Source organism: Zootoca vivipara, chromosome 14 (assembly GCF_965207765.1).
Source record: "Zootoca vivipara chromosome 14, rZooViv2.hap1.1, whole genome shotgun sequence".
NCBI classification, from domain to species: Eukaryota; Metazoa; Chordata; class Lepidosauria; order Squamata; family Lacertidae; genus Zootoca; species Zootoca vivipara.
In genome coordinates, this window is record NC_142597.1 from 2,868,523 (window position 1) to 2,882,616 (window position 14,094).

Below are 14,094 nucleotides of genomic sequence, written 5' to 3' on the forward strand. Positions count from 1 at the left end.
GGGGGGGGGGCGGTGATTTCCCCAGAGGCAGCGCCCCCTCCCCCGCTTTGGTCCGGCAGCAGCGGCAGCAGCAGCGGCAAACAGCAACAGTAGCAGCCTGCCTGCGCCCGCTCGCTTTATTAGGTAAAGCAAGTGCCACAAAATACATTCCACCCGCGGCCATGCCTTCTGCCTCGCGCCAATCTCCTCGAGGCGCCACGTGGGACCGGCTCTTCGAGTGGGCGGGGCTAGGCGGAGGGGGGGGCAAGGCTCATGCAAATCAGAGCCCGAGTTCCCGAGCCGATGAATAGGAGCAGGAGGGGGCGGAGGCGGGGCGCCCTCCTCCTCCGAAAGGAGCATGCGCGGCGGCAGCTGCCCGTCAGTCTCTCCTCCTGCTTCTCCGCGCGGCCTTCGCTGAGGGGAGCCGACCGGCCGGCGGGACACGGATCGAGGGCTGCCCGTGCTGCGAGGACGTGACACGCGTCGTGAGGTAGAGAGGGGGGAGCGGGCGGGGCCCCTTCGCCTGGGCGCTTCAGACATGCCCGCCGCATCTATACACGTGTCATGCTGTCCACAGGGCCTTTCTTCGGGGGAGCGGACTCCTGGGCCTGCCATGAGCCCCGCCAGAGCGCCCGCCCCCGAAGTATGGCAGGTCAGGCCCCTTCCCCGAGACAGGAGCCCCAGAGGCAGCTCCCCGACTCCGCCTTCCCTACTAGGGCAGCCCCATTTCGGCTCCAGGAGAGACGACTCTTGCCCCTCCACTTTCTCATTCAAGATCTTCCCTCGACAAGGATCCGAGTCCTGCCCCCGCCCGGGATTCCCTCCCGACCCCGTTGCCAGACAGTCTGCTAGGGACTGGCCAAACTCCCATGTGTTGTCCCAAAGACTCCCACCCTCAACTCATATCCAGGTGCACCGAGGAGACATCCCCCATCTGCTCCACACCAATATCCCCTGTAGGACAAGCATCCTTCCCATCCAGGGATCATCTCATTTCCCATTGCCCCTCCATGAAGGCCAGAATGTAGTTTCCCTCCAGCACACTCACCCCAAAGTGTAGCCATGCGGTATGACATATTCATACAGGAGCCATCCAGTCTGCTAAGAACATACAGTATTCTTCAACCCTAAGGCTGCTCATTTAAATATACTGCCTGCTCAATGGTCACTTAATACACTGCAATAAAAACTTCCTGCCCTAGGCAATCCCTTTCTAACATACCCACTTGTTCTCCCCTTTCCATGTTGGGAGTCATGTATGGATGTGTGCAGCCTGCATATTTTTGAGATACTGTTGAATACTTATTCTTCCAATACAAACTTGTAAATAGCTGTTGGGTTGTTCTTCTCAGAGTTTAATGGTGTGCTATAAGGGTTCAATGGAAGCAGGAATAAATTTCCCAGCAGTTTAAGGTGTTCCCAGATGCTACGGTAGATGTGAATGCACTGCTACTCCCTATCTTGCTGCCTGCTTGAGCCTTCAGTTGCTGGGCAGGATTGAATACTTTGCTCAGAGTGCATAACTCACATGAAAGATGTGGGAAATGTTGTCACGTCATGGAGTTTTGCCTCTGAGACAGAGTTCTGACTTGTGGGAGGGAATCTGTATACTCTACCAGCAGCAGTGTATTCATCAATCCCTCTCTTGTAAGGGTAGCCAACCGTTGTGGTTCCATAGGCACAGTTGCAATTTGGGCATTCTGATGTGTGCACCATGATACACATGTACACTCATCACAATCACATACATGCATATGCATTATCCCCCTGCCAGCAATTGCACTTGAAAAAAGCCTTCTGTGGGCTAAAGTGGAAGGCCTCTTTCAAATATTATTTTTGAGGAGGAGGGAGCAGAAATGAGACGCTGCAAAACACAAGGGAAGGCCTCTGAGGGCACCGTGTTGGCAATGCATGTGTTAGTGGCTAACTGCACAATACACAATAAAGGCAGCTTTGGAAAAATGGGTTTTAGAGTAGAGAAGCATGGCAGAGTGGGGCTTCCTCGCACAATGTTTCTCTGCTGCAAACTGTTCCACTGCAAAAGCATTTTTGCTGGGCCAAAAGTACTTTTCAGCTTTGAAGGGGAGGGGAAAGTCACTTGTAGAAGCAGATACAAATAGTACAGGGAAAGGAGTCCTCTGCAGAAGCTAGTTTTGATTCACCTTACCTTTCCTATACAGTCATACCTCGGGTTAAGTACGCTTCAGGTTGAGTACTTTCAAGTTAAGTACTCCGCGGACCCAGCTGGAACGGATTAATCCATTTTCCATTACTTTCAATGGGAAAGTTTGCTTCAGGTTAAGTACACTTCAGGTTAAGTACAGACTTCCAGAATCAATTAAGTACTTAACCTGAGGTACCACTGTACATTGATTACTGCCTTCATTTTATGGATCAATGGTCTCACTAGACAGTAAAATTCCTGTTAAATTGCTGTTTTAGGGGGTGTTTTTCATCGTCTGGAACGGATTAATCCACTTTCCATTACTTTCAGTGGGAAAGTTTGCTTCAGGTTAAGTACGCTTCAGGTTAAGTACGGACTTCCAGAACCAATTACACTCATACCTCGGGTTAAGTACGTTTCAGGTTGAGTACTCCACGGACCTGTCTGGAACAGATTAATCCACTTTCCATTACTTTCAATGGGAAAGTTCGCTTCAAGTTAAGTATGGACTTCCGGAACCAATTAAGTACTTAACCTGAGATACCACTGTATTTTATTTATTAAAATGTTTAAAGCACACAGTGTCAAGTGTTCCTACATTTCAAAACATAGAGCAACAATGTCCTGAATCAAAATAATGAATAATAATAAAATAATAAAAGGAAGATAAAGCTAAATGGACAGTTAAGTCCAGTCAACGGCAACTATGGGGTGCGGTGCTCATCTTGCTTCAGGCCAAGGGAGCCAGTGTTTGTCTGCAGACAGCTTTCTGGGTTATGTAGCCAGCATGAATAAACCACTTCTGGCACAATGGGGCACCATGATGAGTGCCAGAGCGCACAGAAATGCTGTTTACCTTTCTGCTACAGTGGGACCTATTTATCTACTTGCACTTTGACGTGCTTTCGAACTGCTATGTTGGCAGGAACTGGGACAAAGCAACGTTGTGCAGATTCAAACCACCAACTTTCCAATCGGGAAGCCCAAGAGGCTCAGTGGTTTAGACCACAGTGCCACCCGCTCCCTATCAAAATAATACTGTAAGTCAGTAAATGCACATTCAGCATAGATGCTGTTTAGATTGTTTGGAAGTCTGGTTCATATACATGCAACAGACAAAGAAAATTGTGTGACAATTTCAAAATGAAACAAAACACCCATATACCTTTTAACTTTTTATGTGATTTTATTATTGCCAAAAAATGAAAAACTCTGTCTTTTCCCTAATTAAGGAGAAGTAGTTTTCTGTAACTGGAACACAGAAGTTTAGCAGCACCTTTTATAGGCAGTCATAATATGCTAAATGCATACTATGGAATTTTACATCCATATCATGCCACATATTTTGCTAAACTTCTGTATTCTACTGGTTGTTAGATCCATCTGTCTCAGGAGACAACGGAAGAGTGCACCTTCAAGGGTAAAGTCAAACCATTTTGGAGAGATAAGTGTTTTCTGTGGCTTTAGGTTAATGGAAGGATGTATACAAAATTGTGATATTGCCTCAGCTGAATTCTCCATTCTGTCACCTGATGGTCTCTGTGGGGTCTCACTTAAGTGTCTCGTCTGGATGATGCAATACAGAGTAGCTTATTGGGTGGGACAGGGTGCAGTATAGGAAGTCTTGTGACTTGATGGGGGCTGATGCTGAGTTGCTGATGGCAGCTTCTTGGCAAAGCAAGTGGTGTGAAGGGGTGATGCTTATGAGCAGCTTAGTCTTAACTTTGTGAATGCATCATGAATAACTCATTTCAGTGTGTAGACAGGAAATTCTTCTGTGTGTTGTGAAGAATCTGGAGAGACTCATCTAGCTAAATGGTTAAGGTCTGTTGCTTTCTTAATTGCAAGTGGCAAAGTAAAACAAAAATGCTTAATGAAACATTGCCTTCTTTTATGCTTTTCAGAGGTTGTGTCAGGAGTTCTTATATAAATACTCCTTTCTTACAATCCTTATAGAGTGGTTGTAAGGAGTGCGGCGAGCATTTTTAAATGGGAAAGCGGGATAGAAATAGTTTAAATAAATAAGATAATGTATGCAGTGTTTTAAACACTTGAAGTGCTGCACAAATGTCAAATATTATTTTCACACCTTTGGTGTCTCTTGTAGCATGACATGATAGTGGTAGAAAGTTTTTAGCCTTCCTAATGGAGGGATCATTTCACATTGAACTGCTTTACTGTAACCTTCCTGGATGTAATCTGGGGAGAGGGGCAGAGCAGGTCTTCTAATACTGTATTACATTGTTATAGCGTCACTTCACCATGAAGTGCACAGAGTGCTATTGACCCTTTATCCAAGGTCAGCACTTCTCATTTCAGTTTTATCTCTTCCTTCTCATGGAATTTTAAGCTTCGGTTGTTAAAAAAAACCCGTTATAAGCTCTGAATTTGTGCAGGTGCCTATGCACAGCCTGTGATAGATGGCAACACCTTGTTCCAGTGCCAACCAAGGAAGGTATCCCACTGGCAACAGGTGCACTGTTGTGCTACAGTCCTCTTGCCACCAGCTGCTTATTTGTCCCCCCAGGGCAACGGGTATAGGATTTCCACCGCTTCATGGTGATCTACTTGAGAGTAGGGCTGAATTCCAACTCTTCTGCCTGGCAACTTTGGCCTGTCACCTCTCCTGACCACCCAGGCGTTTTAACCCAGCAGCTTAGCCAGTAAAGCAGTGTATTTAAACAGACTATTAAAAGAAAGGGAAAGGTGGAGAAACAGTAAGCCACATTCAAATGGGAAATAAAACACCAAACTAGAATATGGATGTAGCTAATCCGGGTGTAGCTAGACGCGGGTGGCACTGTGGGTTAAACCATAGAGCCTAGGGCTTGCCGATAAGAAGGCCGGTGGTTCGAATCCCTGTGACGGGGTGAGCTCCCGTTGCTCGGTCCCAGCTCCTGCCAAACTAGCAGTTCAAAAGCACTTCAAAGTGCAAGTAGATAAATGCCCTGGCGGGAAGATAAACGGCTTTCCGTGTGCTGCTCTGGTTCTCCAGAAGCGGCTTTGTCATGCTGGCCACGTGACCTGGAAGGTGTACGCCGGCTCCCTCAGCCAGTAAAGTGAGATGAGCGCTGCAACCCCACAGTTGGTCACGACTGGACCTAATGGTCAGGGGTCCCTTTACCTTTAATCCAATACTAGCCAAGCTTATACAACAACATAGAACTATTTTGGCAGCCTTTGGAGTTGGTTGGAAGGGGGAGGTAAAGTATACAGGCATGATGCCATGTTCTATGCTCTTTGATTGGGTTGATCACGATTGACAGCTAGAGGGTACTTCACCACTGGGGGGGAGCACTCTCTAGGTCAGGTATCCCCAAACTTCGGCCCTCCAGATGTTTTGGACTACAATTCCCATCTTCCCCAACCACTGGTTCTGTTAGCTAGGGAACATGGGAGTTGTAGGCCAAAACATCTGGAGGGCCACAGTTTGGGGATGCCTGCTCTAGGTGGTGAGAATTGGGATGGAGATGGCTGCCAGACAGCAATGCGGAGTTAGGAGTGCTGGTTAGGATACCTCACAGCATCATGATATGGAGTCTGCTATTCTAACTAACTCTAGGAATTTTTTTTTAATGACCACCTGGGCAATTTTGGGGGTCTTTGGCACATCTCAGGTATGTTTCCTGTAGTATGTCAGAAAAAGGGGGTGAAGGACTGTCTTCTTCTTCTTCTTCTTCTTCTTCTTCTTCTTCTTCTTCTTCTTCTTCTTCTTCTTCTTCTTCTTCTTCTTCGTGTATACTGCCCTTTATCTATAGATCACAACATAAAAATACAAAATGAAAACACAAAATAGTTTAAAAAACAACAAGCAAACCAATAACCCCCCCCTCCCACAAAACATTTAAAAGGCCATATTTTTATTATTATACAGTATGGGTAGGTTTTATGAAGCTGTGAAGTAGATTTGGCTCCCCTTGAAAAAATTGACATAGTGTCTGTGACTAAAAAGGTGCACAGGTGTAAGCCTGCAAATTTCCATTGAAGGAAAGGGCTCTGGTGTTTTGCGTGTTTTTATACTGTTTCCCTGATACGTATTTGTGGCTACATTTTGTTCACCTCTTTGACATTTTAAAATTTGGCTTATATCTATATAAAAAAAATGTAAACTGGCCATGTGGGTATTTCTGCACTTTTCTCCGAAACCGCTTGAGTGATTGCGTTCAAATTTGGACACAACATCCCAAGCGAATATGCGAGTGACCATATACATTTTGCATAGATATGTCACGCCTATGGCAGGTAAAGCAGGTAAAACTCATTTTCCCGAACACAAAACTCAGACAGCCGGAGATGCTGGGAACACAGGAGAGGTTGCAAAGCAGCGTCCTCTAGTGATGACTACACTGGTACTGCAGGTAGGAAAGCTTCCCTCTCCACAGCATCTTGGCTCAGCTTTGCAGACTGAGCCGAGGGGGCGGGATAGGTCATGGTGGGACAGGGTGGGGCCAATCACAGGGATGACCCAGAGGTGGGGGGGAGGGAACAGAATAGGTCGTGGGTCGGGACAGGGTGGTGGGAGTCACAGGGATGAGGCGGGGGTGGGGGAGGAGGGGGCAGAATAGGTCATGGGTCGGAACAGGGTGGGGGCAGTCACAGGGATGACACATAGCAATGCGTGGCCAGGCCAGCTAGTATTTTATAAATGTGAATGTTTATGCATAAAATCTGTTTAAAAGTGAATTATAAAGTTTGATGGATCACAGAGTATGTCATCCTTCTGTGTACATAATTGTCTGGAGCAATTTGATCCTAATTTAATCTTGTGGCAATCTAGGTTAGACTGCCACGTGGCCCTATGTTTGCACTCCTCTGATGCTGTAGGCCCCCATGCAAAAGTTATTGCTATAACAGTGATAAGAATGGTTTGGATAGTGTGCCTTGTGACTGTACTTGACAATGTCATTTCCCAGGTTTTGGACCTGAGCCAAAGCTATGGGGCAGGATTTCACCGAGTTGTTATGCAAGAGACCTCCTGTCTTCCTTGTTAATATGCACATTCATGCGTGTATCCAATTGGTACTGCACTTTCTTGTGGACTTTGGAACTTTTATCAGGCGTGTTCTTGGTCTCTGGACTGCCTGATCTGATAGGGCCCAATCTGCACTTGACCAATTAAAGTGACCCCTTAAAGGTGCTAGTAGCTGAGGTCTTTAGCATAGTGTCTGCCATAATGGCAGCAAATAACTGGTTGTTTCTTTATTTGTAAGAGGATAGTTGTTTTCCACATCCTCTGTCTATGGGCTGTGTATCAATACACACTTCTACCATTTCAATGTGCTGTACATTCTGAAAGTTGCATGCATATTGTTGAAAGGTTGACTGGAAGAAGAGAGAACATATTTTGTGTGCCACTTGTTAACCCCTCTTGGATTGCCTTTTTTCATTTAAATATAGTTTTAGTGGGATAATGACTTGTGTGCCACTGAGAGCAAAGCTTGTGATTGTTCACTTATGCAGCACTATAGACATACAAGGCTCTTCACCATATAATGCAAGGTAAAAAGATATGATCCTGCCTTAGAGGGCTTACAATGTAAATGACCAAATATTAAACCACACGTATTCAGTGCCAGCACCGCAAACATAGAGCCAAAGCACAAATCCTCATGGATATGCTCAGTTTCCATAGGTTGACAACAAGATCCCTGCCTCAGATCCATGATTTTGCACCATAGCTTTAGCACTAGACCTGTGACTTTTATGGTTCAATCAATGGAGATGGATGGGATCTGTGGGAGCAGGGGGAACCTGTGAAAAATGCTGTGCAGTTTGATAAAGATCCATGTTTCTGGATCCAACATATATGCACACCACCTCTCTTTCTTCCTCTCCTCTGACCCCTATGGCTTATGTGCTAATCAAGGCTCTGCGCAGCAGCTCAGGTGCCAACCTGAGTTTTGAAAAGCAAATAGAGCTGAAAGTGGAAATACAAAGAGAGTGTTACTCTTCCAACCTCCTCCTTCAGCTGTATGTACTTCTCTAGGCAGGGGGGGGGGAATAGCCATCCTTGACATCTTATGAGCAAGGGGGCAGTGACTAGGGGCTTACAGCCCTTATGGTAACCAGGGAAATTTCTCAAGGGTGGTGTTGCGACAGGCACCGTATTGGTGACCCTCGCTCTAGTAAATGTATGCAAAAAATAAATAAAGTATGTTTATAGTTATATTGCACTTTTCCTCCAAGGAGATCAAGGTGGCATAGTTCTACCCCTCTCAGTTTTTTCCTTACAAAACCCTGCAAGGTAGGTCAAGCAGAGGTGACTGGCTACCTAGTGAGCTTCAGGATTGCAGCTTAAATACTTTCTTGCTATGCTTTGTACTGCAAGGAAGTCAGTAGCATCCTTCAGATGTTCAGTTCCCACATCTGGCCCAGGCAGATTGGCCAGTCGTCATGGTTATTGGGAGTTGCGGTCCATGAACATAAGGAGGGCCCCTGGGCCCTGCCCTTCTCCTTGTGCCCTCAATCTTTCCCATATATATATCTTTCCCATATATATATATATGGCCTTAAAATTATTATAACACTTTCTTAATATGTTTCCACTGAACAATTTGGAAAAGCAGGTCTCCCCATTCCTACTTCATGCGCTCGCTGCAAAACCTGCCAGTGTATCTGTGGTGCAAACAGTGTGAGGAAGAGCCAAGAATAGAATGTGGCTTTAACCCAAGCCTCCCGCTTGGTATTGTAGCCTCCTTTGGAATTTGGTCCTCCTCTTGGAGCAACAGAACTATGTACATCATTATTGGTTATAATAAGTTGTGTGGCGCTAACAGTTTACAGTATTTGGAAATGCTTCACTAGGTTCAGCTACCTTGCCTAGAAAAAAGAAAATGGCCAGAGGCAATTTAGGAATACAGGAATTTAAACTGGCCCATCATTCCACCTAAGGTCTTGTTTGTACAAAGAGCTTAGCTACTTCCAACACCCCCCCCCCCCCAAGCTGACCATTTCTTAAGGAATTCCTGACACTTTTGTGAAACAACCATCTTGGAGTTGAACTAAGCTCTTAAGACTATAAGAATGTCTATCCCCTTTTAATAAGAAAGCAGTGAATGTTGTGCAACAGCACAGGGAGTGGGGAGCCCCTGCACAGTTTATCAGGATTGTGTTTGGAGAGGTGACTCGAAACCCCTTCCTTTCCTGTCTTGCTGTGCTGCGGGGGAGAATTAGGTCTCCTTGGTGGCCAGATCAGTCCTGGTGGGCCTTGCCAGTTCAGGGATAGCTTTGACCACAATCTGTCTGGCTGTGGTACAATGCTGCTCTGGGTCAGACTCCACAGGAGACTAAAGTCTGCCGCACATCAGCAGAAATTATGTTCAATATGGCCATGAGCCTAGTGAATGGGTGTGGAAATATAATTCTTCTCTAGTTCAGAGGCAGTGTGTTTTGCAAAGTGCAAAAACTTCCAACAGACACACACGGCTCATGAATTTAGCATTTGATTCATCTCATCAGATGGTGTCACTGTTAAGAAGTTTTGTATCCAGTTTTGTGCTGCTTCCTCTAAGTGAAATTCTGTGACATTATTTCTCTTTTTGCTCATTTCTAATGCCTTGACCATTCAGAGGAATATACGAAGCTGCACTTTGCTGAATTAGAACATGGTCCATCTAGCTCATTGGTCTTCATCTGGTGTTCTGGGATGCACTATAGGGGGTCTAAGATGGATTGAAACAAAAATGTGGTAAAAATTAAGATATGAGTCTCTAAATGAGTGTTTGGGTTAAAGATTGGTCTGAAGTCTGCATGATTCTGGGGACTTGATAGTTGTTGCAAGTAGGATTTGCTGGAACTGAGTTGCCTGCAATTAGGATATCTAATTATTAATTTGGTTGCAGGAGACATGAGATTAGTGTGGCTGGAATTGGCTTGTGTATTGCACTGACTGAAACGTACTGATCCAAGTGCACACGTCTCTCTCTCTTTTCAGAATTTTTGCCATGTTTTGGAATGTGGGTCCTTCGAAATGTGTCTTGCCCCTACAGCTTTGTCTGCTGGGTTTTGCATGCTCTGTGTGGGCCAGCTCAGGAGCCTTGTCACAGACTTCTATCACAGCGGATTCCTTCCTGCAAGACCTCTTCCTCCGGTATGGCAAACATGACAAGCTCACTTTGCAGCAGCTCAAATCCCTGTTGAATCGCCTTGATGTGGGAGTTGGAAGGAACAACATTAGTCGCACAGAGCAGCAGCGTAGAAACATATCATCGGTAATGTATTGTGTTTATATAAGCTATTTCTGTCCTGCTTTTGAAGGTAGTGAGTGGGTCCACAAATCACACTACTAATGCTAAAAACCTGGCTGTTATGGATGCATGCCGCTGAAAAATATTAAAATGATAAAACCTAAAGGGTCTATAGTGGGGCACCTTTAATTAAGTCCACTCAATTGATTTTGAAAGCTTTCTGAAATAAAACTGTCTTGAGCTGACACCTAAAAGTTAACAGAGAAGAGGCAAAAAGATGAACCTCTCTGGGGAGCAAGTTCTGTAATGTTGGTGCTGCCCCTGAGAAGGCCCTGTTCAGCATCACTACCCTCCTTGCTTCTTTCTAGTGGAGGAGGGGCAGGGTCTTCCTGTTATGGTTTATACAGGGAAAGATGGTCTATGACATGCCCAGCTCTGGACGATTTAGAGTGTTAATGGTCAAAATCAGCACCCAATTATTGTTTAGTAGCAGTAGTACCCATATTACTTTATTATTCATTGCAGTTGCTATTTTAGAAATAATTAAAAGTATTATTATTATTTATATTTATTTGTGCTTTTATCTTGTATTTTTATCTTGTGAACTTCCCTGAGATCATTGGATGAAGGGGGTGTGGGTGTGTATACCATATTTTTCCGTGTACAAGATGATGCCCCCCCCCCCTATTTTTTCAGTCAAAAATTGGGGGTCGTCTTATACACAGATTTAAGATCTATACAAACAAGTTCCTGCCCTCAAGAACCATAAAACTGCTATGTTTTTATACTCACCAGCTTGAATAAAAACAGTTCAGGGAGAGCAGGAGCCAAAGGAAGCTAGAATGGTGACAGGAGGCAGTGCATAATTTGTGGATCAGTAAAGCTCACTGGGAAGCCTTCAGGGTGTGCATGCTATCGAAATGCACAGCTCTGGGATTTTCACCACCCCTTGCTCTCTGTCCTATAGTGCTTCAGTTCCTCAGAGATCTTTGCAACCCACAATCTGAGTGAAGACTCCAGCCTTGGCAAGAGTGAATTCCGAGAGTTCTGCCCAACCATCCTGCAGCAGCTGGAGTCAAGGGCATGCATGTCTGAAAACCTGGAAGATGAGGAAGATGAGAGGACAGAGGAGGGGAAGCCCAGTTCCTCAGAAGGTGTGTCTGTGCAGTTACAAGCCAGCCAGCCAGGCTAGCAAAAGTTTAACAGCTAGTCTTTTAAAGCAAAAGCTTCCTGAGAAATGCCTTCAAATCCTGACCATCCTTGTTCTCCTGCAAGTTGCTGTAGAAATGGAATGTCAACCAGAACTGTAAACTATTGTTCTTAATGGGGTTTCCTTTTCCAGGTACAGGTTGACATAATGCCCCATACACCCTACCCTTGTGTCCTTGCCTAGGAAAAGTCAGTTGATCTAAAATCCCCCCTCCTCTAGTATAATTTCATTGTGCTCCAGATTGAGCTGTCAGTGCTGTCAAGGCAGCTCCATACATACCGTATGCTGGCTGCTGCATACTTACAGGTGGAAATGGGCCTTTGGAAGTACAGGTATTGCTCTCAATGAAAGACAAAATTAGAATTGTTTAGGCTGTGCAGAAGAAAGCATAAGGTTGTATTCAGTGTTAGTCGTGCTCAGAACAGACCTATTGAAGTTAACGGATATGACTAACTTAGATCTCTTAATTTTAGTGGATATTCTAAGTAGAACTTAGCTTAATACCACCCATGGCGTTTACACCTTTACACACATTGGAATAGCCTATAGGCTGGCTCTCAATTTTGCTCCTATCATTCACAAATTTGTGAATTCACAGATCTTCCTGTTTGTGGACAGGAAATGTGGGTCCACAATTAATGAATCATATATAACACACTTTCCCCAAGTTAAGGAACTATGCCAACCACCAGGTAACAGAGATCAGCTATGCAAGTTAGGGTTGTAGTCCTATACTTGCTTACCTGAGAATAAGTCCCTTTAAACTCAGTAGAGTTACTTCTGAGTAGACGCATACAGGATTGCACTGTATGACAAAATAGAGAACTTGGAAATACTATCTATTGAGAAGAAAAAGCTCAGTATATAAAAAAGAGGTCATCCCTGCTGGTGGGTATTTGCAGAAGAGCCAGTAATTACAACCGTTTTAGTAGATCCTAAGATGGGTATGAGTCATAGCTGCCAAGTTATCCATTTTTTTAAGGGATTTTCCCTTATGCTGAATAGGCTTCCTCGCAAGAAAAGGGAAAACTTGGCAGCTATGGTATGAGTCAGCATTGAGGTGTTACAGGAATATTAAACAAAAAGGCAACAGAATAAAAAACAAACCCAGGCCAACACTATTTTCAGTTGCAAATACAGACAACGATGAAATAGTGTTTGTAGTCCCTTCTGAATCTACCGTATTTTTCGCTCCATAGGATGAACTTTTTTTCCTCCTCAAGAATAAATTTCAGTGAACAGAAATGCAGTGATGAAGTTTGATGTACTAGGCGTCCAGAAAAGGTGAATGGATGGTCGCTTTAGTTGCTTGTTCACAGCAGATCCTGACCTAGTGTTTCACTTCCTGGTTTGATCCACGGAATGCCAGTTTCTTGATGGAGAGATTTGCTTTTCTGGGATGTTTTGTGCAACACATGTTATAGGAACAGGAGGACCTTTGCCTGCGGATCTACTAACGAGTAAGCACGCCAACCTTGTGTCCTCACGCAAGAGTCAGATCTGCAGGTGTGAAGTATTCAAGCCTGCCATTTCAACAAGCAGGCTAGATCCTTCATAGTCAGGTTCCAGTAGATCTAATTAAGATGAAACACTTCAGTCTTGCTCTTGAGTAGTATTTTTTTTCTTAGTGGATACAGCTGCAAAGAATAGCAGGAGAACATTGCATCCCAAGGACAGGTGCCCTATCTCTCCTGTTCTTAGAAGAACAGATTTTGCAGAAACATGATATATATATATATATATATATATATATATATATATATATATATAATCCCTACAAGAGCAAAACAGGTTTAGGCAAGATAACCAGAAATGTCAATTGTTATGGAGGATTTGCTTAGTGCATACATTTTCACTGTTAAGTTTCCACTTTTATTTCACAGACTTTTTGAATTTGGGAGGAGGGGTTCCTCTGCCTGCTGTGGCTCCTCAACCCACCAATGTGTCTCACAGGCAGATATGCAGAAATCCACACATTCAGTTGTTTACATACAATCTGCTGCTGCATATAAGGATCTGTGGATTGGGGAAGTAATTCTACACTAGTGTTAGAAGAGGAAAGGAGTTGGATGTCTCAGACCCTCTCAAAGCCATCCACGAAGAAGCATTATAGGAAAGCTTCACCTGCCTCGAGATCATCTCCCTTGCTGGAATTTGGTGCACAAACCTTCCAGATATGGACTGTCACAGATTTTGAGTAACCTTGTAGATGTACAGTATACACACAAAAGAACGTCAAAAGTGACCCTAAAGAGTCTATTGTTGACATTCCAGAAATAAGGAAGTGAGATTAATGTAATATGGTTATTCTTTTCAACTTTCTTCCTGTTGTTCACAGAAGTTGCCTGAAGCCAGAAAATTTGGGTCTGCAGTTAATGAGCAACATAGATTGTACCCGTTTTATCTAAGGAGCTTTAAAAATGGTTAATCTAAATCTCTTTTTGCCAGTCAATGAGCCATGGCAGGTTTCAACTAGCTACATCCTGGGTGATCTAAGCAAATTCCTCACTGATGTAACCTGAATGGCAGTGTACTCTGTTCAGTTTTTGTCTTAT

The 14,094-nt window shown here is 44.4% G+C and overlaps 1 protein-coding gene across 4 annotated transcripts in view; it reads left to right on the top strand.

The window, feature by feature from the left end:
* The first annotated feature begins 314 nt into the window (after positions 1–314).
* SLC39A14 (solute carrier family 39 member 14) overlaps positions 315–14,094 on the top strand; it is a 38,158-nt gene continuing 24,378 nt past the window's right edge. For 2 of the 4 annotated variants that reach the window (XM_088657787.1, XM_035139710.3), the window contains exons 1-3: positions 315–469; positions 10,077–10,353; positions 11,297–11,483. In XM_088657787.1, the coding sequence (XP_088513913.1) occupies positions 10,087–10,353; positions 11,297–11,483 (454 nt within the window). In that variant the 5' untranslated portion in view covers positions 315–469; positions 10,077–10,086. The remainder of the gene's footprint in view (positions 470–10,076; positions 10,354–11,296; positions 11,484–14,094) is intronic. The other 2 variants (XM_088657786.1, XM_035139711.3) reach the window with 1 other exon arrangement.